The sequence below is a fragment of the Monomorium pharaonis genome, chromosome 6 (genome assembly GCF_013373865.1).
Source record: "Monomorium pharaonis isolate MP-MQ-018 chromosome 6, ASM1337386v2, whole genome shotgun sequence".
Classification (NCBI taxonomy): Eukaryota; Metazoa; Arthropoda; class Insecta; order Hymenoptera; family Formicidae; genus Monomorium; species Monomorium pharaonis.
The window spans coordinates 16210393-16237211 of NC_050472.1; the positions used below are offsets into that span (position 1 = coordinate 16210393).

Below are 26819 nucleotides of genomic sequence, written 5' to 3' on the forward strand. Positions count from 1 at the left end.
TTTCGTAAATTATTATATAAACTGTTAATATTCGTACAATAACATAAAATAAAATATAATATAATATAATAAAATGATAAAATATTACAAAATAAAAAATATATATCTTTTGTGACTTCGCTGGTCAAGCGTAATCGCGCTTTTGCGTCGTACAATCTTCTTTTTTACGTTTTACATAATATCGATCTTTGTGACGGGATTCGCATCCTCCTCGCCGTTGTCTTCGTCGTTAATGGTGGGTTGATTATACCGTGGCCGGGCATTGCATGTTCGGTTGATCTAGTGCTCGGCATTGATGTCTTCGGCGTCGGCGGTGTCGGCGATGTCGATGCTATCGTGGCGCTCTGATTCGGCGTCGCTTGCGGTAATCGTCTTTCCTGCTCGTTTATTGCCTCCCTTGTCGTTCAGGTCGGCTGTGTCTCGGGTTCCATTCTCGTAACGAACACAGCGAGATCGCGGACCTGGTCAGCGCCGATGGATGCTGCCAGTTGCAGACCCATCATCCTTAAAGGACTCCTCTCTGCCTCGACATTTGCCCTTTTACCCACGGGAAAACTACACTTCAAAAACTGTGAGTGAGGCAGTTTTCTTTATTTCAAAGGTACGTTTCTTTCCAGAAGAAATCAATCACCGAAAGTCTTCCGAATAAAACTGTCTTCTAAGTTTCTGGAATTAAAAATAAACAGAAACAAACACAAATTAAAGTTTATAATTTCTATTATTTGACATTTTTTTCCTCCGGGCTCGGACTCCCTAAACAATTTTACGCCTTTCTGTGTAAAGAGCTAATCTATTCGCTTGAGCAATTTTGTTCTTATATCTGAGCGACTTTTGAATACAAAAAACCATGTCACTAAGCTTTTTAACAATAGTCCAAGATCCTTCCCACGGATTTTATAATTTCGGGGCTCTTCCTATAGAGCGACGAGGATTAACCTTTGAAGGGCACACCTCTACCCAGTTACACGATAGCTACAGAGGTGCGATTTGGGAATTTGTATTTTTAAGTTTTAATAACTTTATGTGTAATTATTTAAATCAAACTCAAATGTATATAGGGATACTATTTTCTGTAGAATCCGATGCAAATACTTGCAAAAGTAAAAAATATCATTAACATAGTTAAAAATGATTTTCAAAGTAAGATTTTGAAAAATGTTTTCTTAGAGTGTTATTTTTTGTATAAGTAAGATATTTGAATGAACACTGAGAAATTAAAGTTGAATAGTTATATTTTAAAGAAAAAAATTCGTTATAGGGCTATATAAAAGTTTATTATTTTTTTACAATGCATCGAAAATATGGTTTTTTTGAGTAGGTAAATAAATAAAAAAGAATGTTTGGATAGATAGAAAAATTTTATTTGCTTTAAATTTATTTTATTCGGTTTAATCTTGATCATTCATACATTCTATACATGGGCCAGCCCTATGATTATTGCAAATACGTTGCTGAAAACTACAACACTTGAGTCAAGTTCTGGCCATATTTCTGTGTTTACAAAGCGCACATCTTGCTCTTCTCTTATAATCTTGAATTACTTGGCGATACATTTTCAACTTTTAATGTTTTTAAAATAATATTTTTTATATTAAGTCTTAAACTTTGATTTTCCAAACGCCTGTGGAGCTGTGGCTCAACTAATGAAAAAGCGAGACTTTTTAAATGTTTTTTTCTTTAGAATTTTTTTTCTGTGTGGCTTCGGCGTGTACAAAGCCGGTGTCTGCAATTTAAAAAAAAATCGTTATTTTTGAAATTGATTAGTGTTTTTTACGAAGCATGTAATTATTTTACCGCAAATTATACCTTTTTTTATTATATTTAAGCTTTTACATAAAACTCTTTACATAAAATATAGTTTTTCCGACCGTAAAAAAACACTTCAGTTTAAAAATTGTTTTTTTTTTTACATTGCAGACACCAATTTTTTACACGCCGAAACTACACAAGTGCGAATTGGGATTTTGACAGATTTTTTATGCTTTTAACTCAACAACTATAAGGCGACTGGCGTCAAATAACATGGCGTCGGTTACTATTATGGGTACACATACTTGTCGTACTAATTTGATGGCGTTGCAGGACGTAACTAGAAAAAGGCGGAGATATGAAATTTTTGCTTGGCCCAAATCGCACCCGTGTAGCCTCCAGGGATTAAAGAACCAGATTTTTTTATCAGATTTTTGATTTTAACAAAAATTGACCTTGAATGACGATTATATCAAGACTTAATATTCCGAGACCTGACTTGAATACATCGTCTTGCAAAATGATGAATTTTACTCAACTTCTTTTTGAGTTTAGTAATGTAGCTTACTTCTTCTTCAGTCTCATTAGTAGGATGTATCCGAAGAAAATCCAAAGACAGACAAAAATCTTGCTTAAGTACATTTTCACAGAAAAAAATACCCGTAATTTCATGTCTAGAAAAACGAAAAAATAAAGAAATAAGGATGTCCACCGATTGCAATCCTGTTGATTTTCAGAAATGAATTTTGCCAAGTATTCAAGATTTGAACAATATTTGTCGCTCTACTTATCCATCAGATTGAGAATGGAGAGAAGTTGTCCGGTGCTTTTGATTCCTAACAGACGTGACATTTTTAAGAATAATCGAGATTCAGAATTCCTATCTTGATCCTTATGTAATTCTAGGGGAATACCATGGCGGGAAAATACTTGATCGATTAAAGACCTTGCCACGGTTGTTGCTCTTTTATTTTTCAGAGGAATGACTTCCGGGCATTTTGTGAAACAGTCTATTGCCAACAAAATGAATTTATTCCCTCTATAAAGTGACAGGAAGAAGTCCCATTATATCAACTTGTACCTTCTTAAAAGGAGTTTCAACATTATACACATGTAAAGGAGATGTTCTTTTATTTGAAGGTCTTTTTCTTGCGTACAAATCTTACAAGAGACACACTAATTCCCAACGTCGTTCTTACAAGTGGTAATAAAACCGTTTGCGAATCTTTTGCACGGTTTTGTTTATAACGAAGTTTATCTCTGGTTGGCGAATCACGAGCCTCTTTAAGAATTTCAGCGATCTACTCTTTAAGAACTATTATCTGAAGAATTTGTTTTGTCAAACACGGTGATAAGCCATTTCTAAACAAGTTTCCATTCTGAATAATCAGAGTATCCCACTGAGATTAATAGATTTTCACAGAAACTTTCATAGAAGCGACCTTTTGCCAAGTAAGTCGATTTTCAGATATTTAACTTGAAGAACAAAGGCTATTGCTTAATCCCGAGATTGCGCTGAAAGCCATGTTTTCTAATTTTTTTTTGGCTGGGATTATTCATCCGAAGATTTCTTTCTCGAAAGAAATTTTTTCCCTGAGCTCCATCTTGTTATAGTAGAGGGACGAAATTGCTAAACAAGAACGGCGGGAAAGGGCATCAGCATTTCTATGAGATTTTCTGCTTTAGTGACTAAATCAAAATCATACTGTTACAAGCGTTTCAACCACTTGACAAGCTGCCTTTCTAAATTTCGGAAAGACTAACCAGCGGAGAGAGACATAATCCGTTCGGGAATGTTCCATTTGCCTACGCTAATAACGGTCTCGATTGTTCACGTCAATATTCGCCACAATCCCGATTGAACACGGGGCGGATTGGCCACATTAATAATAGCCACGTCAATATTGCCTATGCGTCAATATTAGCCACGTCAATAATGGCTACGCGTAATATTGCCCACGTCAATACAGACACGCATTTCTGCCCTTACCGACGGGGTGGGTGAGAGAGGGAAGCCGAAGATCCTCTCTTGCACCCCCCCCCCCGTGTGTGTGTCCGCAAAACGAGATCCTTATAAACACCGGTTTCTTAACCTCAATAATTGTGTCTGTTTGGCCAATATTGACATGGCCAATATTCACGTGCCCAATATTGATGCGTGACCAATAATGACGTGGGCAATATTGACGCATGGCCAATATTGACGTGGCCATTATTAACGTGGGCAATATTACGCGTGGCCATTATTGACGTGGTCAATTTATTCCGTCGTCAATCGGGAATATTGACGTGGGCAAACGGGTGCCACTCATCCGTTCTAAGAATTTCTTTCCATACAGGTAATGGTGGAAAGATTTTTGTTAAAGATGTCTCTGCGAAATTCTTAACTATATAAGATATGCCAGGCGGTGCCTTGCGTAAGGCAACCGGATTATCGATAGCATTTGCGACTCATCGAGCGTCTTCGTGCGATCTCGTCAATCGATCGCTCGCGAAAGCGTCCCTACGCCAGAAACAAAGATCTCTTCGGCCTGTCTGCCTCGTGCTATAGCGTGCGTACTGTAAACACGGAATCTTTAGTGTAATCAGTTCCCCCAGATAATAAAAATACTTGAAATTGAGAAGAACACTGTTTTTTCTTCGGCTACGTGACCGCGAAGCACTCCTCCCATGGGACATACGTAGTGGGGCAAGCCCGCGCGTCAGTGAAGCGCAAACAATTTTGTTGTTTCCACAACCGCAAGAAGTTCACAACACGTCATGCAATATTTCCGCTATGCTTTGTTAACACGGCTGAAATTAGCAATGATTCTCTTTTTTTCTTCTTATAATTGTGAAAGTACTACTCCAATGCCATGATTTAAAGCATCGGTATAAAAAATAAATTGCCTCTTTCCTAAAGAAAAAGAAAGAATAGGAGGAGATGCCTGTTTTAGTTTTAAGAATGCTCTTGGCTTTCTGCAGATTAAACAAATTTACTTTTTTTTCCTGTTAATTTATATAAAGGTTTTGCCAATACAGAAAAATTTTTTTCTTTACGATAGTAAAAGCAAAATTCTAAAAATTTTTGTATCTGCTTTCTTGTTTTAGGAAGCGATTAATCTTTAACCGCAGAAACCTTTTCAAGGTCTGTTGCAACTTTTTTAGCTGAGACTATATGACCAAGATATTTAAACTTTCTTTTAAAAAAATGTATTTTTTTTAAATTTAAGTTTGCGGACCGCAAACGCAGAAAATTTATTTTTAAATTAGTTATTATTTCCTCAAAATTTTTTTCCATAAATGATGACATTATTTAAATTCTAAATAAACAAAGAAATCTTAGAAATTAAACCTTTTAACACTTTTTCTATTAACCATTAAATTCAAATGTAGCGGGGGCGATGCAAATACCAAAAGGCATTACAGTAAATTGCCAAAGACCATTTTATGGAAAAAGTCGTTTTCTCTCGATTTTTAAGAAGCTAGTCTATTTGCCAATATCCACTTTGATCTGAAGTATAGAACCATGAATTTCCTGCGAGGCAATCCGAAATACAATCAATTCTTGGGAGCGGATAGGAATCTTTAATTGCAATAGCGTTAAATTTCTGAAAATTTACACAAAATCTCAGGATTTCATCTTTCTTTTTTACCAATACGGCCAGGAAAATCCAAAGGCTGTTAGACTTCTTTATAACCTTCTAAGCTTTTATCTCCTAAAGTATATTATTAACCTCCGCTAGCAAATATAGGGGAATTCAGCAAAGTACCTGTTTTAGAGGATGAGAATCTGCCTATATAATTTTATGACAAAGAATATCGCAATTCCCGGCAATAATGTTTTTGGCAAAAACATCCTGAAATTTGCAAACAAATTGGAAAATTTTTTTCGCCGGATTCAAATGTTTAGGTCCTTGCTCGATAATCGTAAAAAGAAAATTAGAAAGCTAAGCAGAATGCCTTTTTAAAACAGGAGCTAATTAGCTCATGCTCCCTCGAGTCGCCTCTCGTCAAATCGAGAGCGCCTTTAAAAAAACGCCGTCAATTAAACTCGTTTTGGAAAGAAAATCTTCTCCAAGAATGCAATCGTCACTTTCAGTGACACAAAAAAGCAAGTTTATACAAAACTTTCTTAAAGAGATAGTCACGAAAACTTTTTAGAGTGTACCGGGACCTTTTCGCCGGTCAGGTAAGACAAATTATTAGCACCTAAAAGCTTTTGTGTCAGCGAATCTACAGTTAAGTACGGAAATACTCGAGCCCGTATCTATTTTAAAAAGACAGATTTGTTATTCAAATATCCGCAATAACAGTAGTGTCCGCGGGCCGACGCGTTCAAATTTTTAAGAATCATTCTCTTAACATGCTGGCACACAGTAGGAAAAAACGAGGTTAGGGGACAAAAATTTGTAACTACGTCAATTTTTAATTGAAATCAATGAAATTTGGCATCCCATGAGTTTTTTAGTCGGTAAATCTGAAACTACTGCCAAAAATTAAAAATTTGATATAGCAAATCTACTGTGACTAATAAATTATTATCAAAATGGTTTCGAGCTACATTATATCCTCTAAAAATTAAAACTCAACTAGTATGACATAGCATCTGAACACTACAATTTAAGATCTGCACATCTCATAATCTTAAATGCTATAATTTCCAAATCTTATAACTCTGAAAACTACAACTTCAAACCTATAAATTCTATAATCCTGTAACCTTGAAAACTACAACTTTACAAAACTACAAACCTTTTAACTTCCAATACCACATAATCCCCTATTCTATGCATTAAATTGTTATTAGTTAATTGCAAAAATGAGTCAATTCATTCAAGCAATAATTAAACCTCCTCACCGCGTCAAGGTTATATACAGTCTATAAGAATTTTTATATTTTTATATTTTTTATTTTTGTACATTTTTGTTTTTTTATTATATATATTATTTTTATATAATTTTTGTTATTTTAATATAATTTGAAATTGTTGTGATTTGTTTTATTTATTTCCATTTTCAATATTATCTTTATCATGTTCTTTACAAATACTTAAATTTATTAAACTTTTAGCTTTATTGCTTAAATTTTCTTATTTTACTTTTCTGAACAATCCGCAACGAACTTATCACAGGGTCAGACGAGATCAACATAAAGTTTATAACGTCTTCGTTATTAATTTTACGTGAAAATAATCTACTGTGATTACTATGTTTTTGCTTGCTTAAAAATTTTATTATTTGCTTTGTGGGTTTCTTCTGATAAACAATAGGTAAATCAAACACTTCAATTATTTTACGCCCATGATTTAATACTTTTTGTGCAGTAGAGGACATTTTGTACCACGTACATAAACTAATAAAAAGTTTTGCAGTCAGGCAGGGGCGGTTTACAAAAATTATCGCCCTAGGCCTGATGAAATTAGCGTCTGTTCCTCGAAAGGCCAAGCCACGAGATGCAAGAAACTTTATCGCGATTATAATGCGAGTCAGCACTTGTCGCCAGTAATTACATTCTTGCATGTATTGGATATGTAACTTGCTGTCAATCTTTCCCAAGACGTTTTCTCGCATCACAAACTTTCGTGTATTTTCCTGATGATCAAAACTTTTTTCGTGTTCCGCTATTCGCGCATCATTCTTCCAGTCGTTAAAACCTTCTGTAAATGCGTTTACTGATGTCGAAAATAGTTTGCAAGGTATGCAAAATATGAAACCTTTTGAGAAGGAATATGACATCCATTCTCGTCGATGCATTTTACCATTTGGTGTTTTTTGAAAAAACATTTGCGCTGTACAATATCTTGATTTTGATCCGTACATACGTTTCGAAGTCGCGAAAGTAATCGTTCTCGGATCTTGTTGCTTCGACGGATTTCGCAAAATGAAATCGATCATTTCTGAATTCCGTATTGGCCAAAGACCAGGATCAGAAAAATCTTTATAATCCGAGACAGAATCGGTAGAGTTCATGACTACGATCTCATTGTCACGATTTGCTACAGAAGCTGCTGTATTCGTGACTTTGTCAGCTTGTTTCTCCTCTTCTTTATTTTCGATAATACATTGTACATGGGAATGCGATAATTGCTGAAATCAGGAGAATGAGGAAATAGGAATTGCAGAAGTGCGGTAATACAGGAGATATATTTAATTATTGGGTCGATATTTACCTCGTCTGAATGTTCAATTGCAACAGAACTCGATGCTTGCGTCGTTGTTTCGTGATGTACGAAAAAATTTTCAATTCGTGGTATTTTCTTAGCAATAAGTAATTCCTTTTCTTGTTTTTGTTTTGTTAATTTTCGGCGCTGGGCGCCACTCAGCTTGTTAACACTCATTTATATTTATATTTTATTAATAGAGTGTATTAACAATTGCATGTACAAAAGTAACACAGTGTACAAAATAATAAGTGACTAAAAAGTTGAATATCGCGGGAGATAGTTGTATGTGCAGTAGCGTACGAGAAGCAACGTAAGTTCGGATGACAAGACGTGTCACAGCGCGCACAAGATCGGTAAAAATAGTGGGAGGAGGCGGGCGCGCACTTGCGCATCTCGCCGGCGCCCCCTCCGGCCGCGGCGCCCTAGGCCTAGGCCTAGCAAGCCTAGTGTGTAAACCGCCCCTGGTGTCAGGAGCATATATTTCAAATTTGTTGTAATTGATTTTTAGTCCACATGTGATAACCTGCAATAAAGTAGAAAATCGTTTGATTAATTGAATGTCAACTCCAGTAATTTCAGCAATTATCTTAAAATTGTCGAAAAATTGTTTAGCTATGGTGCCGTTGTTAGTGGTCTCATATCCTTGTTTAACAACGTCAACGAGAATGTTAGTTTAGATTTTAGACTACCTTGAATAAACTTCTTTTGTTCTGCTTTTAATTTCTTATCCTCACCTTTAACATAATTTTTTTGCAAAGGTAAATTATAAGTAATATGGAGGATAAACTCCATGAATCTAATTCTGCAAGAGAAGAGAGATCAAGATAATAATATTTTTCTTGTTCAAGTTTGGAGCGCACTCAAATTGTTCATCTGATTTGGCAAAGCTCTGCATATATTGTCGATAGCATAACGTCGAAGATTTTTGGTTTGTGATGGCATTGCACGCTTTTCTATCTAGCATTGTAGAATATAATTTGTGAGTCACTATATATGTAATGTTATCGATAATAATGTGTTTGCTGTAAATGTGCTATTTTATCGGAATAATAATATTCTTGTTGAATTTTTTTTATTGGTTCTTTAGCAAACTTAAATTTTATTGCTCTTACAGACGAACGTCGAGTATTACGCCATATTACTTCTCCATTTGAGGATGTGTTTGAGGATTATATTTAGAGACACATATGGGACCATTGGTACAACACTGTCATTATTTGTTAAAAAGTTGTAATATTTGACTGTCTTTGCTTAAAATTTTGTTGACCGGATGCGTCATCTACGCCGCATTTATCGTATAATATTGCAATATTTTGTATTTTTTTAAGGTCCGTATATTTTCTGTCAGTAACAAAAATATACGGTTTGCAGTATGATCTAATAGAAATTGTATTTCAACTTCGGCACTTCTTTTAGTAACTGTAATATTGCTTGGATAACAGTCTCGCTTGGTAGCTGATATCTTTTGTTATGAAGGATATTGTTTATTATTGAACATAATATTATTATGATAATGAACGTTTTCGTATTTGAATTTGGTTAGCCCAAAGTTCATACACATGGTTAATGTTTTATTAGCTAAATTATCATTCTTCTCAACTACATCTATGGGTATTTCATATGCTTCTTTTGCTGACATGGACTTTGGACAATATTTCATTATTGTATTTACAACGAAGTTTTTGAACAAGTTTTTGTTTCATTTTTGCAGATGCTTCTTCAACCTTTACACGTGGACGTCCACGATTCTCGTTTTTTGTTGTTTATTAATAGTTAAATTTTTGTTAACATTGGTGAAAATTGAACGTCCTTTTTTAAAAAATGTGCATACTTTTTTTATAAAAATTGAGGCGAGATTATGTCGACGCAACTGGTAAATTTTATACAAAACTCCAAGTAATTACAACGTTTCGATCCTCGCTTTGGGCCCTTCTCAAGTAACAATCAATCTACTTTAAATTTGTGATTCGTGTCAGCGGATCATGATTTAAACTGCATTTTTTTACAAAAACTGTGGTAAGCGAAATTCGTTTTATATTTTTTATACGTGTACCATCAATAACTAAGAATGCGACTCACGTGTTGTCACAGAAGAACAAAGGAACAAATTACATATTACCGCACTGAATAAAGTGAACATTTTTTTACAATGAAATTAACAACATATTGACCAACCAGCTGACAGTTCTGTCCGTTCCCTTGTTAGTATATATTTCTTAGGTTGAATTTGACACACTTAGTATATAATACTTAGGTTGAATCATCCAAAAGTATATACCATTTAGGTTGAATTTGATTAAAAGTTTTATCTTAAATTTGTGATTTTTTCCTTATATTACTTAGGTGTAACCATCCAATAATTTTTTTGCTTAAAGGAAAAACTAAACACGGCGCCTTTTTTTATCTTTTTTAAAAAGGTAATTTTGTTGGGCATATCACGCATTTTGTAGTGTTTATAGACCACTTAGATTGAATTTGATGTATGTATCACTTAGACTGAATTTAATGAAAAATATCTTATTTGATACATAAGTAAATTATTTTTTTATATATATACTCAATATACTCATATGTAAAAACTATTTAAAGTAAAAACTCATGTAAAACTATTTAAACTCATAAACTTTCATATATAAACAATTTGATAAAATAAATTTCAAAAGAAATACATTTTTCCCCCTGCTGTATTCCAATTCCTATATTAAACAACTCCATATCACATCACATACAAAAAATTATAAATATACACATATTAATTTTCGTTTACAACTTTTCTCAGCAACATAATTATTTCATTAACTATAATTATCAATATTAATATAAATAATGATTAATTTAACTTTATTCATATTTTCACTTGCAACTTTTTACTAATAATATAATTAATTAGTTTTAATAATTTTTTATTAATGCTTTTAATAATACTAATCTTTTTTAGCATATATAGCGAAATCTTAAAAACAAAATAATCCACAACTCCATATTGTTGTACAAACATCCATCTTATCATCATCATTAACACTAGTATAAAATTAACCAGAGAACAATGCCACTTAGATATAATATATCAAATGTTTAATACATATTTACTGAAATAATCTGAAAACAGTTCAGCAAAAATAATAAACTTTCAAAAGTGGCATATTATCTGAAAAGAACAATTTAACTGGTTTAACATAAGGATTTTATATAAATAAATATTACTAACAAATATTTTGTGTATTAATGAGAAACATATTTTTTATATTATTTATTCAAAAAAATTAAGTTCCTTATTGCTATATTACTATATCATTAATTATAAATTAATTATAAATTAATTTTACATTAATGTTGATGAATAAATAGATGAAGTGTGACGTAGAGTTGCGCATTTGTTAAATATATTGATAACGCTGTAAGGATAAGAACTATCTTTTATCACTAAGGTAGCAGCAATTATATACATTACTAGTAAACCACAAAATAAAAATTAGTATTATTAAAAACATTGAAAGTTTTATTCAAGCTAATTAATAGTTAATATTACAACAACATTTAACTAATCCACAATTTTCTATATCACACATCTATCTCATTGACATCAGTGTAAAATCTGACTTGTTACTCACTGTTTAATTAATTCTACATTGGTGTTGATAATTAGATGAAATGTGACATAGAGTTATGCATTAGTTAAATGTAAAGATAAGAACCATCTTTTGTTACTAAGAAATTATATATGTTACTGGTAAAACAAAGGATGAAAATGAGTATTGTTAAAAATATTCATTTAAAGTTTTATTCAAGCTAATTAATAGTTAATATTAATTGACAATTACAGCAAAATTTAACTGATCCACAATTGTATATCACACATCTTATCATCTATCTCATCGACATGATTAAATAGATGAGTAGTGTGACGTAGAGTTGTGCATTGGTTAAATATTGATAACATTGTAAGAATAAGAACCATCTTTTGTCACCAAGAGATATCGGCATTATACAAGTTACTAGTAAAACAAAAAATAAAAATTACTAAAAACATTTACAAGCTAATTAATAGTTTTTTTGACAATTACAATAACATTTAAGTGATCATAATCTTATATCACACATCTCATCAACACCTACCTCATCAACACCAGTGTAAAATCTGAGCTTGTTACTCACCGATTAATTAATTTTACATTGGTGTTAATAATTAAATAGATGAAGTGTGACGTAGAGCTGTGCATTTGTTAAATATTGATAATGCTATAAGGATAAAAACTATTTTTCGTCACCAAGGTAACAGCAATTATATACGTTACTAATAAACTAAAGAATAAAAATTAGTATTATTAAAAACATTGAAAGTTATATTCAAGCTAAATAATAGTTAATATTACAGCAACATTTAACTGACCCACATCTCTATATCACACATCTCATCTATCTCTTCGACACCAGTGTAAAATCTGAACTTGTTACTCACTGATTAAAGTTTAATTTTACTTTGGTGTTGATGATTAAATAATTAAATGAAGTGTTACGTAGATTACATAAAAGTTGTAAATATTTCATTTGGTTCATTTAACAATTACAGCAACATTTAACTGATGCACACATCTTATCTGTCTCATCGACGTCAGTGTAAAATTGAAAATTCAAAAAGTAACATAGCTCACAAGGGAACCTCGTGAAACCCGAAAATTCTGATTTTTATGAAACTTGGCATAAATGTAGAGGGGGTAAATACATGAATTTAGAAATTATAAGTTGGTGCTTATAAATGGTTTAAAGGGTTGAAACCACCCTTCAAAAATTTAGAGTTTTTGCCTTTTCTCGATATATCTCGTAAACTAAACAAAATATTAAAAAATGTTTCATACAAAAGTTTTACAGTATAAATACCTCTATTTAACTGTGTTATTTATTTTTTCAAAAAAATTGTTTTTAAAAACAAATTTTTTTTTTTAAATTTTTTTGGAAAAAATAAATAGCATAGTTGAATAGAGTATTTATGCCGTAAAACTTTTGTATAAAACATTTTTTTTATTTTGTTTAGTTTACGAGATATATCGAGAAAACGCAAAAATGTTTCAACTTTGAAGCGTGCTATCACTTCTTCAAGTCGTTTTTGAACCAAAATAAAACATTTCTAAATTAATGTATTTACCTCCTCTACATTTATGCTAAGTTTCATTAAAATCAGAAAATTTTCCGTTTGGGTTTATAAACGGTTTAAAGGAGTGAAACCACCCCATACAGCACGAGGAGCTCCCGGGGAGCTCCCGAGGAGCTCACAAAATTTTTCATAAGCTTCATTTAAGCTTCCAAAAGATTCGCACGCAGCTGCTATGTCCGCTTTTGAGAGCTCCTTGAGAGCTTCACTTGAGCTCGCAGGGAGTTTATAAATCATGTTTTAAGAGTTCCCTGCGAGCTTCAAAGTAATTCCCGGGAAATTTCTATATAAGCTTTCCGGAAGTTCTTATGTCCGCTTTTGGGAGCTCCCTGAGAGCTTAGATGAAATTATCAGGGAGCTTATATAAAAGCTTCACGGGAATTATTTTGAAGCTCGCAGGGAGTTCTTAAAACATTATTTCTGAACTCCCTGCGAGCTTAAATAAAGCTCTCAGGGAGTTCTTAAAAGCGGACATTGGAGCTGCCGGAAAAAATTTTATTTTTATATTTTCTCAATTTTCGGAAGCTCTCTCTGAGTTGCAAAGGCCCACGAACTTTCTTCGTGTAACAAAAACAATATATATTACACTTTGCTGCTAGTGAAGTACTAACTGCTAGGTAAGCCGTGAGTGATGGTTTTCTTTTATAAGCCTTTTGGAGTAAATTTTCTCACGAGAAGGAGGAGCGCCGTGCCTTCGCCTAGTGGCGATCTTGCGAACTACTCGCGGCTATATGACTATACATGCAGTACATTAATTTACCCGATATGTTCAATCCCTGGGAGTTTGTTTTGTCAAATTTTGTAAACTTCTTGAAAACTCAGCAAAACAAACTCCCTGGGAGCTTGTTTTGTCGAATTTTGTAAATTTCTTGAAAACTCAGCAAAACGAACTCCCTGGGAGCTTGTTCTGTCAAATTTTGTAAGCTTCTCGGGAGCTCAGCAAAATGAACTCCTTGGAAGCTTGTTTTGTCAAATTTTGTAAGCTTCTCGGAAACTCAACAAAACGAACTCCCTGGGAGCTTCTCGGGAGATCAGCAAAATGAACTCCCTGGAAGCTTGTTTTGTCAAATTTTGTAAGATTCTCGGGAGCTCAGCAAAATGAACTCCTTGGAAGCTTGTTTTGTCAAATTTTGTAAGCTTCTCGGGAGCTCAGCAAAATGAACTCCTTGGAAGCTTGTTTTGTCAAATTTTGTAAGCTTCTCGGGAGCTCAGCAAAATGAACTCCTTGGGAGCTTGTTCTGTCAAATTTTGTAAGCTTCTCGGGAGCTCAGCAAAATGAATTCCTTGGGAGCTTGTTTTGTCGAATTTTGTAAGCTTCTCGGGAGCTCAGCAAAATGAACTCCCTGGGAGCTTGTTTTGTCGAATTTTGTAAGCTTCTCGGGAGCTCAGCAAAATGAACTCCCTGGGAGCTTAATCGGAACTTTGTGCTGTATGGGACCCTTCCAAAGTTGAGACATTTTTACCTTTTCTCAATATATCTCGTAAACTAAACAAAATATAAAAAAAGTTTTATACAAAAGTTTTATAGCATAAATACCTCCATTTAACTACGCTGTTTATTTTTCAAAAAAAAAATTTTTTTAAATTAAAATAAATTTTTAATAAAATTGACTTTTATGTATATAGCATTTATAAAGTAATAATACTATCTTATATACTACGTTTGATTTATATTATCTATGTGTATATTATGTATGTTATATATTATCTATATTATAATACTATACATTTATATTATCTGCATCCCCATCTTTCATTTATAGGCTTTCATTTATTAGTGGAATATGTATAATTTGAAATAAAATAATTAACATATTAAGAACATTCGCAACATTTATGTGTAACATTATGCTTTGCTTAATTAAAAACAATCTAACAGAAAAATCAAGCACACGTCAGATGTGATACTGATGTGAAAATGACGCGTAACATTATTAATAAAGATACCAAATTTTTATTAATACGTGATTTCCATTTTATATATGATACATATTGTGACGTGACAAATATAAAACTTAAATGTGAAATATGTGACGTAGACAGAATGAACACTGTGTGAAAACAACGTGACTACTCTAATATTGCGCAATTGTTAAATGAAAACTAATACATACAGGGATGCAGATAATATAAATGTATAGTATTATAATATAGATAATATATAACATACATAATATACACATAGATGATATAAATAGAACGTAGTATAAGATAGTATAATTACTTTATAAATGCTATATACATAAAAGTCAATTTTATTGAAAATTTATTTTAATTAAAAAAAAATTTTTTTTTGAAAAATGAACAGCGTAGTTAAATGAAAGTATTTATGCTGTAAAACTTTTGTATAAAACATTTTTTTATATTTTGTTTAGTTTACGAGATATAGCGAGAAAAGGTAAAAATATCTCAACCTTTGAAGGGTAATTTCACTCCTTTAAACCGTTTATAAACTCAAACAGAAAATTTTCTGATTAATGAAACTTGGCACAAATGTAGAGGGAGTAAATACATTAATTTCGAAATGTTCTATTTTGGCTCAAAAACGGCTTGAAGTGGTGAAACCACACTTCAAAGTTGAGATATTTTTGCATTTTCTCGATATATCTCGTAAACTAAACAAAATATTAAAAAATGTTTTATACAAAAGTTTTACGGTATGAATACCTCTATTTAACTATGCTATTTATTTTTTCAAAAAAAAATTTTTTTTAAGAAAAAAAATTTGTTTAAAAAAAATTTTTTTTGAAAAAATAAATAGCATAGTTAAATAGAGGTATTTATACTGTAAAACTTTTGTATGAAACATTTTTTAATACTTTGTTTAGTTTACGAGATATATCGAGAAAAGGCAAAAACTCTAAATTTTTGAAGGGTGGTTTCTACCCTTTAAACCGTTTATAAGCACCAACTTATAATTTCTAAATTCATGTATTTACCCCCTCTACATTTATGCCAAGTTTCATTAAAATCAGAATTTTCGGGTTTGCGAGGTTTCCTTGTCAGTTAAATGTTTCATTAATACATCTGTGTGATAATAAAATAATAATATAAGAACATTTAGCACAAAAATCTCATATATTTTGTATATTTTAAATAGATTTGTTGTTGTATTATAACCTCATACTGTCACTTAACGCGAGCGTCGCGAGCGACTGGCTGCGACTGGCAACCCACGTGACTCAACACGGTGCGCGATGCGCGAGCAAGACTGTCGTTTCAGGAGTGGAGAGTCAAGTATAGACACACGTTAGAAAAGAACGGACCTGATCTAGACGTTCAAAAGAGAGAAACTGGGTACATTTTCTTGTCTTGCCTTTCGCCCCTACACGCCGATAGGCACACGTATAGGCTAGAAAAGGACGAACCTATACGTTGAAAAGAGAGAGCCTGGGTACATTTCCTCGTCTTGCCTCTCGCCCCTTACATGCCTACAAGGTTGACGGCAACGACGACGACGTATCTTAAACGAAATTTTTGACATTTGGACTTTGCGTCGTGATATCTCCTCCCATAGATTACGTAGAGGAAAAATAAAAACAGTTTTCTTATACAAATCGACCTCAAGCTTTCGATTGAGCCTAGTTAGAACTCGATCGGTTTAGCCGTTTCTGAGATCTGATAATCTCGGGTGTTCGCAAGTCGCGTACTCGCGTAAAAGAGCACGGTCGGGCTCGCGCTTTCACTTGGGGCGAGCCACTACCGTGTCTCTTGATAAACAAGATATTAGATGAAACTCTATTTTGATATTAAATGACGCAAAATCACATGTTGCGCCGATAATCTTATCGACCTTTCCGATTTATATATAAAGTGGATCCGATTTATATGTGTCTAATAGTTTCTACCCAGTAAGCAAGAAACATTGATCAACATTTTTGAAACGTTAATTTTAGAGAAATTTCTTAACATTATAACTTAATGTTTTATAAATATTTGTAGAATGTTACTTAATAATATTGCTGTCCTAATATTATTAAGATATTTTAAAAACATTTATTAGATGTTATTTAAATGTTTTTAAACGTTATGACATAACATTTGATAAATATTTTTTAAATATTACTTAATAATATTGCTGTCTTAATATTATTAAAATATTTTAAAAACTGCGCTTATTAATATGTTCTTGAAATTTTATGACATAACGTTTAATAAATATTTTTTTAATATTACTGAATAATATACTGTCCTAATATTTTAAAAACATGAGTTACATACGTATTTTAAATGTTATTTAACATTATAACATAATTTCATTCTTAAAATATTAGTTATTTAATACATAAAATCTAAACATTTAATAATTTTATAGACATCAATTAAAAATTTTTTCATGTTGTTACGTCCGATATTTCGGTATGGATGGATGGTAAGGGACGAGATAGATGATGTTGATTTCATTCTGCAAGAGGGAATAAGAGAGAAAAAAAAAATTTTGATGTTAACTTATGTACATTTTATTTATTCTGGAGCCTATCTTCACTGTACACGGTTTCCAGGCTTGCCTTTCTGGTGAAGGCTTATGGGCTACAGTATATCCGGGGGGGGGGGGGAGAACAATAGATGCACGGTCCCGCGGAGGGGTTCGTTTCGCGATATCTGGCACTTCGGTCTAGTGGCGAGTGCTTGGGGAGATTTTACTTGGCACCGAACGGGCACTGGTCGCGTCCGAATCCTCGTTGGAGCGATGTCGGAAGCTCGCGGTTTCGCGGGTTATTTTTGAGAGGTTTTCGTAACCTTTTTTGGAGGGGGTAGCGTGAATGGGCCCGGTGAAGGAGGGTCCCAGTAGATTGTGTCGGCAGCGTCCGGAAACGGAGTTGGATCGAAGATCGACGGGTCGAACTCCCCGAAAGAGTAATACTCTTTTTTTAGGCGTTTTAGGTACGCCCTCCATCCGCCTTTATTTTTGCCCATAATCTTTCTAAAAATGCGGTAGCCATGTTAATTTCCTTGATAGATCGCGGTAGGGAAGTTTATTTTAATGTGAGCGTAAGGTTATTTTTATAATGATTTTTAGCTGTAAGAAGTTTCGTTGTAAGGCGAGGAAAATTTTAAGGGGGGGGGGTAAGGAATTACAACAGTAACGCGCCTCAGACAGGTCAAGCGCGATACTGAATGGCGAAGGAACGGAAGAATTTGTGATAGTAACGTGCCTCAGACAGGCCAAGCACGTTACTGAATGGCGAAGGAATGGAAGAATTTGTGATAGTAACGTGCCTCAGACAGGCCAAGTACGTTACTATAAGTAAGGGATTTTATAATAGTAGGACGGCTCCGTTAGGTCAAGCGGTGTACGGTTCAATAAGGAATGAGAATGGAAGAATTGGTTCCTCCCTTTTTTTATAATTTTTTTGGTAGCGTGCCTCCAACAGGCCAAGCACGGCACCGTAAATGAAAGATGGGAGAGTGATATGGAGAAGAAATAAGAATTTCCAGAGATCTTGCCGAAGTCGAGTATAATTTTCGATCCTTCTTACAGTTATACTTACAATGCTGTATATAATTTCGCTGTAGAACTTTCTGTGTGATCTATTTGGTCAGAGTAACTTCTGCCAGACTATCGGATTAAAACTAGTCGAATTTCACCAAATTTCGCTCGCTTATATATCATTAGGTTGATGATGGTGCGGCGAGGGGATAGCAAAATTCGGGGAAATTAGGGTGGTAATTCGTGGAGTAATTTGTTGATTATTTCCGAAATTATTAATACTATTCTTTAAAGAAATCATCTGTAATACGTTATTTTAACTTGCTATCAATATTTTTTTATCGCCTTGTTCCTATCTTTATTAATTTTGGAATTATTAATCCGCCCTTTTTTCATTATAGAGATTTATAAGACTTTCCGTAGCGCATGCTGGTTCCGCGTGATTAATAGTATGAATGAAGTTGTGCCTAAATCGCGAGATTTCGTTTATTAATATTAAGATTAGAAAAAAGGCGAACTGTATTTTGAAGCATATCTTATTTTGGATTATCATTAAGTAAAGAAAAAGTTTAACTAATTGAATCTATTGTTTAGTTGATACTTTATAGTTGTTTAGATTTTTACATGTGTTTTATTCAGAATTGTATTTTGATAGCAATTGTGTGTATAAATTCGACTCCAGGATTTATCTCTTTTTCTGATGTCCTCTTAATCCGCGTGATTACAATCAAATTATAATATTAATAATGCTAGATTGATTTTGAACATGTGAGCGCGTCACGCTTGCGCCGCGTGGACGATGTGCGGACCGCGACGAGCGCGTGATTGAGCGCGCGCGCTTGATCAGCTGATCACGAAATGAATTTAGTGTCTCTAATTTTTCGTATGCGCACAGCGCGATTGTCAGGTGGATGTTAAGTTTTCTTGTGGTTCATCTTCTTTTCGCACGCTGCCCAAGTGGCGCGACGGGGGAGGAGAATTTCGCGGCCAGAAAAGAAAAGAAATTTTCTGTGCCGGACGTAACACATGTGTTTATAATACGAATTTTATAAGAACTAGTACAAAAAATTAAAAGTTTAAAAATTTTTAAGATTTGAAATTTTATTAATTAAAATATTTACTTATTCATATAATACTAAAATTATTTATAAATAATTGTATTTAATGTACTAAAATTACATTAATTTATTTATTGTTTGATATAAATATTTTTTGTAGAAATTAAAAAAAAATTCACTAAGTTACTATTTTTTATTAATATTTTATAATAACATAATTTTAGTTTTATAAAGAACAGAGCAAAAACAGATATTTTTATTAAGTTATTTTACGTGTTATTTTACATATTGTCACGTTCTGATTTTTATGTTCATTTTGGGTCAATACATTTAAGTAATTTACCCGGGGATAGACAAGTTTGTGAGAAATATTAATATTCGCCGAAAAGATAGCGAATTTTATAAGTTTGATAACGAGGATCTTTTTTCTTTATATTTTTAAAATGAGGAAAGTTAATTTCAAAATCAATCCTGATGAGTTTATATTTGTTTTGTTTTTTAGGCTTTTGGGAAGGTTGAATTAAGAGTTTATCTAATTCATAAATAAATTTCAGAGAATCGCGATTAAAGATTATCGCTTGATTAATTTGATATCTCAGTCTTTTAATTCTTACGCGCCTACCACCCTTTTTGGGCATTTAATATTTAGAGTTAGATTAAAGTTAATAATACTCAGTTGCCACACCTGAGGAAGAGTCAGGATTCAGATCTGTTGCCACACAAACGTCAGCGACAGGGCCCGAAAGATTTGTCTCAATGCTCTCGGCAGCGACAGAGTTTAAATTCGATCTGTTGCCACTCAAAGGCAGCGACAGAGTTTGAAAGGGAAACTAAAATGAAAGAGAAATCAACTTAATTACCTTTTATTCCAAAAATCTGACTTCGAAACAACAAACCGAACTGAGGGTGAATTCTAAGATAGGTCCGCTAAGGACTTTGATTTAAGTTCGCTCAAGTTAAAGGTCACGACAACCCCAGACTAACTGAATAACTGTCGGACTAACCCGAGTAAATATCGCAATTGACAATAGACTGTTTGAAGCACGACTTCCGAAGACGAAGACTTAAGACTATGATTGAAGAAGACTTAGACTTATACAAGACTGACTAACAGACTGACACTGAGCATTTGGTTCATTTATTTATACTTAATTTCCCTCTACTTAAGCCGTATATTTTTCCCCTACGCAAACTTATTTTCTTGTGGAGGAGGAAGATTTAGTCTCAGGGTGTAACCTTATGCTTGATCGATATCGACCTGCATCTGATAATACCAGCAACCGAATAAGAAATCAATATAGCAACCGAATAAGAAATCAATGCTCATGCATTTCATTATTTAGATTCAGTTTTAAAGTAATTATTACAATTTAAGTTTAAATGTTCCCGCGTACGTTACAATATATAAAAATCAGTAAAAACTAAATTTATATTTATTTATAAAAATATTATTTAACTGCACGTTTTATTTTTCTGACATCTATTAATCTAATCTATAACAAATATGTATTCATGAGCATTAGATGTTCATGGATCATCACGAAATGTTAGGTTGCGTAGGGTTTTCAAAGTTAAGCAACGTCGACGGCGGTTCAGAGTTGGATGGGTGACCGTAGATATTAAGCAACGCCAATGCGACTATGGTGGGATAACCGTGCTTGTTGAGAAACAACGTAAATTTATTTTTTTTCTTACATTATAATTATGTTATTTCAACATTTTTACAATGTTGTTTTAACATTTTATTTCAACATTACCAAAACTTCCAAATTGAAGTCAAAGTTTATTCATAATAACGTTGTATACAACATTAAAAACTGCATACTTGGAAACGTTACTATATTAGTAGGTAACGTTATAATATCGTTGCAGCAATGTTTTTTTGCTTACTGGGTAACCGATAAACAAAAATTATTTCTAATAAAAAAAGATAACGCGAGTGTGAGAGAAAGAACGCTAGATCTCTTTATCAAGAAAACCAGAAAAGGTATCTTCTTTTAAAATTAAAATTATTGTTAACAAATTTTAATTTAATTATTTTAAAAGATAAAACTATCAACTGACAATGAGAAAAGGACGGAGGAGTGGAAAATAGAAAACTACGGACCCATCGATGGAGTACGATCCATCGATTACCCGGAGACATATAAAATACTCTTGAAGAGTGTAAAATGTATTTGTGTAAAAATGTTGGAAAGATGTTGGACGGAAATTATATATCCTTGGCGCCGCCAGTATATGAGGTGTTATCGCCCAGGAAGGTTTTCAAGTGACCTTAAGAATATTATTGGATCTCACGCTTTCCGGAGTTATTTAACTGAATACGAAGGATTCGAGACTGTGGTAGAATGCTTTTTATGCAACAAAGAACTCACGTGGGTGCGACCGGCCAAAGATTGTCGAGATTGTGTGGAAGAATTAATTTTATGAAAAGATAAAATTGTTGAGGAGATAGAGGATTTGAAAAGTATCGAAATATTTGGACCGATTCGTAGTTATAAGTAGATTAGTGTTAGTGCAATAAAAAAATAAATAAATACATTTTTAATTATAAGTTTTTTATTGTGGATTAAATACATTAATACATCTTTAACATAAAAGATACATGTTACTACCTTATAACATCTATGGTCATTCTATTCAGCTTATCTTATTTAAAATACGTAATTCTATTTGGTTCGCATATGGCAATACCCAGCTAGCCAGGCCTGTTAAAATCACATATCGTGAAAGCTTTACAGCAAGGATTGTTTCAATTCTGACAACAATGTTATGACAAGTAATTGTCTGTTACTTTGTTTTCTAAAAGTTTCGAGCAAATTTACGGCAAAAGTTTTCATTACACGATGCTGCAAATAACAGAGAAAGACTTGTACATAAATATTACGTATAGAAATTACAAGATTTGTTCCGATACGATAAAATGCAAAATTTAAGCAAATAACAGAGCAAACCTTGCTACACGATATGACAATAAATTTATGGCAGAAACAGGAAATCTTGTTAAGCACAGAATAACGGCAAATTAGTAGCAAGAACAAAATAAAACTTGCCGAGCATACTTTCGCAACAAAATTGCGACAAGGTGTGTCCGTAAACAGCTTAGTTTTTGTTGGCAAGGCTTGTCGCAAATAGTATGACGCACATTTTATGCAAATAACAGGGTTGCATTATCGGGTTTTAAACTTTATTTCTGACTTTACTATCTATCTCGAGATGGCGCATTTCTCGTGAAAAAGATTTACCTACTGGATTAATAAAAGGGGCTCGTCGAGAACAGAGAACCAAGTACGATTACACCATTCACATTTAATATTGGACTAATCAATCTAATATTTCAGTCTAATAATCATTTTTGTTGATCTAAATTTCGACAATATTTGTCCTGTTCTTGCCACAAATTTGCTATCATATTGTGCATAGCAAGGTTTGCCTTGTTTTTGCCACAAATTTGCTATCATGCTATGTACAGCAAGGTTTGCTCTATTCTTGCCACAAATTTGCTATCATATTGTGTACAGCAAGGTTTGCCTTGTTCTTGCTGCAAATTTGTTGTTATGTTTTACTAGTAAATTTTACCCTGTTATTTGCATAAAATATGCGTCATACTATTTACAACAAGCCTTGCCAGCAAAAGCTAAGCTTAATACGGACACACCTTGTCGTAATTTTGTTGCAAAGGTTTGCTCGAGTTTGCGGTAAACTTCGCGCAAAGTTTGCGTCATTTTGCTAGCTGGGCATATATACATATATATATACAGATAGGCATAAGTAACATATAAAAATCACAAAAATTTTACTTAAAAGCATTTTTCTATATTTTATTGTTTCAACGATTATTACTTATGGACATAAGCATGGAAAGCATATATGCGGAAACGTTTATAATTATTTCTCGAAAATGGTTTATTGAAACATAAATTAATCATATATGGTTGAATTCAGAAAAAAATAACTTTTAATTTAGTGTAAACAAAAATTAAAAAATTTTAAAAATGGAGGGAAGGGGGGGTATTACGTTAAACAAAAGCAAATAAAATTTTTTTTTTATAACTTTGAAGTACACTTAAAACCGTTTGACTTTTGTTAAAAAAATTTTTTTCTATCTTTTATAGTTTCGAAAATATTTACATGGAAAGGAAAAAACAAATTTTTTTTGAAGGGGTGTTTTACCCCCTCAAAGTGAAAGTTTGCAGAAATGAAAAATAGGTCCCTATTAGGAACGAACTGCTCTACTTACATATAATTTTTCAAAATTTTCTGAATTTTCGGGTTTGATAACTTCTCTTGTTAGATGCGTCTGATAGACGTTTGCTCGATGTCTATCCGATCTCGCGTTTCTCCTTGGGTCGGTCACTTTCACTCCAATTTGTTGCAGATTGTTATTTTGATTGACGTAATAAGCTAATTTCTTAATGCTGATGTAACAATATACTGATCATTTTGTGCCGTTATACATCTTGAATGACCAGATCCAGGTCTTCATAACTACCCGTCTCCACATATCTATTGTACACTCCCTGTACAATTGTACGAGGAATGTTTAAAAAAATTTATACATGATGTTAACTTCTTCCATCATTAATCAACGCTACAACCTATGCAACTGTTGCAGAATTTAATGACATTGTTGCGAAATTGAGCTGAGTATCGAAACAATATAATCACCCTTTGTACAACGTAAACGTCTCCAAAAAACGCTATTCTTCGACGCTTAACTTTTGTACAATCTGAATGTCGGAGAGAAGCGTTTACAATAGTCACACAGGTTGTAGCGTTGATTAATAATGGAAGAAGTTAACGTTATATATCAAATTTGTTTATGAATTACTGATTTGAAATGAAAAAGTTGTTTTTGTAATATTTCTTTCAAAATGTATGTTCACGATGTAATTCTGTTAAAAAAAGTTGTAGAAAAATATTCTAAAGATGGACTTGTTAAGAAATGAATGAGCTTAAAAACTCATACATTTTTAAAGGGAGTTGAGCTACGCAACAATTAAAAAAAATTTTTCTCCGTTTTTTAAGCACTATCTTCAACGTCCGCCATTTCGTAAAACGTTTGTCGTAACTCAATTACGGTTTTCAGAAGAAAAATTTAAGCTATTTGAACTTTGGTTCATCTCGATACAATAATTTTTAGCGGAGTTGTTGCTATTAAAAGATATTAACAAATTTGAAAAAAATTAAGTAGCCTTTTTTTGCGGTATAATATTATATATATAGTTCTTTTAGATTTTAATTGTGAAGGTGGTAATAGTCGTTGTTTCAGAAATCGGTTCGTAAGTTGCTAATTCCGAACACTATGTTAGTAAAGAATATACATAATTAATGACGTAACACGATTTTGAATTTCAGGATTTGTAAATGTGTAGTATTTTATAAATGTATCACAAAAATACAAAATTTTAATTAAATGCATGTGATTTTTCAAAACGAAATCTTGCAAAGTCAAATTCTAATTTTAATAAATTTTATGCACATATAAGAAAGGCAAAGATATTAAGACTCAGTGATCATAAAACGGAATAATTACGTATTTATATTAGTTACACAGAAGTCTCTTACACAGAAGGAACATAATGATATTAAATATGTTACATAAATTGTAAAATACATAAAAACTGTGAAGGAATGAATGGGTCATATATGACCCATTATGCAACAAGGGGTTAAATATATGAAAATTTTTCGACAATTATTTAAATTTTTCTGACATACATAATGTCTCATATTCTGCAGATTATCCGGTTCTGCGGCTGTAAAATCAAAAAATGTTTGTCTACAATTGGTGGATAACCATACCGATTTAACTAATTTTGGTGTGGTGCAACTTTTCACACAACCACATCCACAAAAAATTATTCCATCTCCCTATTGGGGTAAAGTACCACCACGTCTTCGATCGACACTTTCAACCAATAAAAGTAGTAAGTTTAGATAAAAATTTCAAAAATTGTTGGGAATTCTTTTAAAAACACTTGCATTTTTATCAAATTGTTATATGATTACAGAAAGTGATCAAGTTACTAGTAAAATTAGCGATGACGAAGACCATAGTTCTGGTATTGAAGAGGAAGAATTATCAATGGCGATAATGAACACATCAAGGTCATCTCCTCTTGTATTAAGTCGCTTGTTGAATCGTTCCAGAGGTTCTTTATTATTGGAAGACAATGTTAAATCGGATAAATCAAATAATCAGCCTATTATTCTTCCAAAGGATTTTAATCCTGTTGCGGCACTTGTACAAGTGGAAACTACGCATGCTTTTATGCACAAAATCAACCATCAGATTTACAAACCTGTTATAGGATCGCATGATCCTTCCACAAATTACAAACAAATTGTAGCCAGTGGACGTATTAAAGAGCAACAGATACTTGGTTGTTTGATAGTGGAAATATTTCTAGCCAGCAAATTCCGTGCGACTTGGAACGTTGAGAAAATGTCATTTGTACAGAGATTTACGACGTGTCTAAATATTTTGAAGACATCGACGGATAATTTACCGAAATGTATAAGAAACATCGTATCTTTGTTATTGCAAATTAATATTACGCCGAAAAGTTATAATGTAAATAATGTAGAAATGAATGACATTTCAACGGTAATTTCAGAATTTTATTATACTGGATGTTTTATGATCAAAGAGTTTTCCTAAAAAATCAAAGGAATTAAAAAAAAATTAAATTTTCAAGAAACCAAGAAACTTTATCTTTAAACTGTTTATTGTGTAATAATTTTTGCTGATATATAATAAATATAAGAACAAAATTGTGTTTTCGTAAATATTTTGAGAATTTATTTATGAAATATTTATTTAAAAAATTAAAAATCTTTGGACTTTATTTTATTCTTGAAAATTTTACATTTAATACTTCTTTATATTCATATTTGGCGTTTTCTATTTAATTCTTTCTGAAATAAAATTATCAATAATGTGACACTGATACAGAATGAATTGATGTTAGAATCCAGATTAAAAAAAATAAAATTTGAAGACAATTTGTTTGGTTTTTGTAGAAAACTTGTCAATTGTAGATAAAGATTTAACTGTATAGATTAATAAAAATTAATGGAAGAATCTTGTTTCTGTCATTTCTGTGAAATGATTGACATTTCAAGAAATTTGGACTATCAATAATTGCAGAATTTCAATACTTCATTAAAGATATACAGTATATGATATTTAATAAGAATGTGCACTTGCTTAATTTGTAGAAAAATGTATTTTATAAAGCAAATAATAATATAAAAAGTGTTAATAATAATATAAAAAGTGT

General features: G+C 32.5%; 1 protein-coding gene across 8 annotated transcripts in view; it reads left to right on the plus strand.

The window, feature by feature from the left end:
- Window positions 1–26819, plus strand: part of LOC105839645 (WD repeat-containing protein 81) — a 256150-nt gene that overhangs the window by 76666 nt on the left and 152665 nt on the right. For all 8 annotated transcript variants that reach the window (XM_036289006.1, XM_036289007.1, XM_036289012.1 and 5 more), the window contains 2 exons: window positions 25276–25463; window positions 25548–26143. In XM_036289006.1, the coding sequence (XP_036144899.1) occupies window positions 25276–25463; window positions 25548–26143 (784 nt within the window). The remainder of the gene's footprint in view (window positions 1–25275; window positions 25464–25547; window positions 26144–26819) is intronic.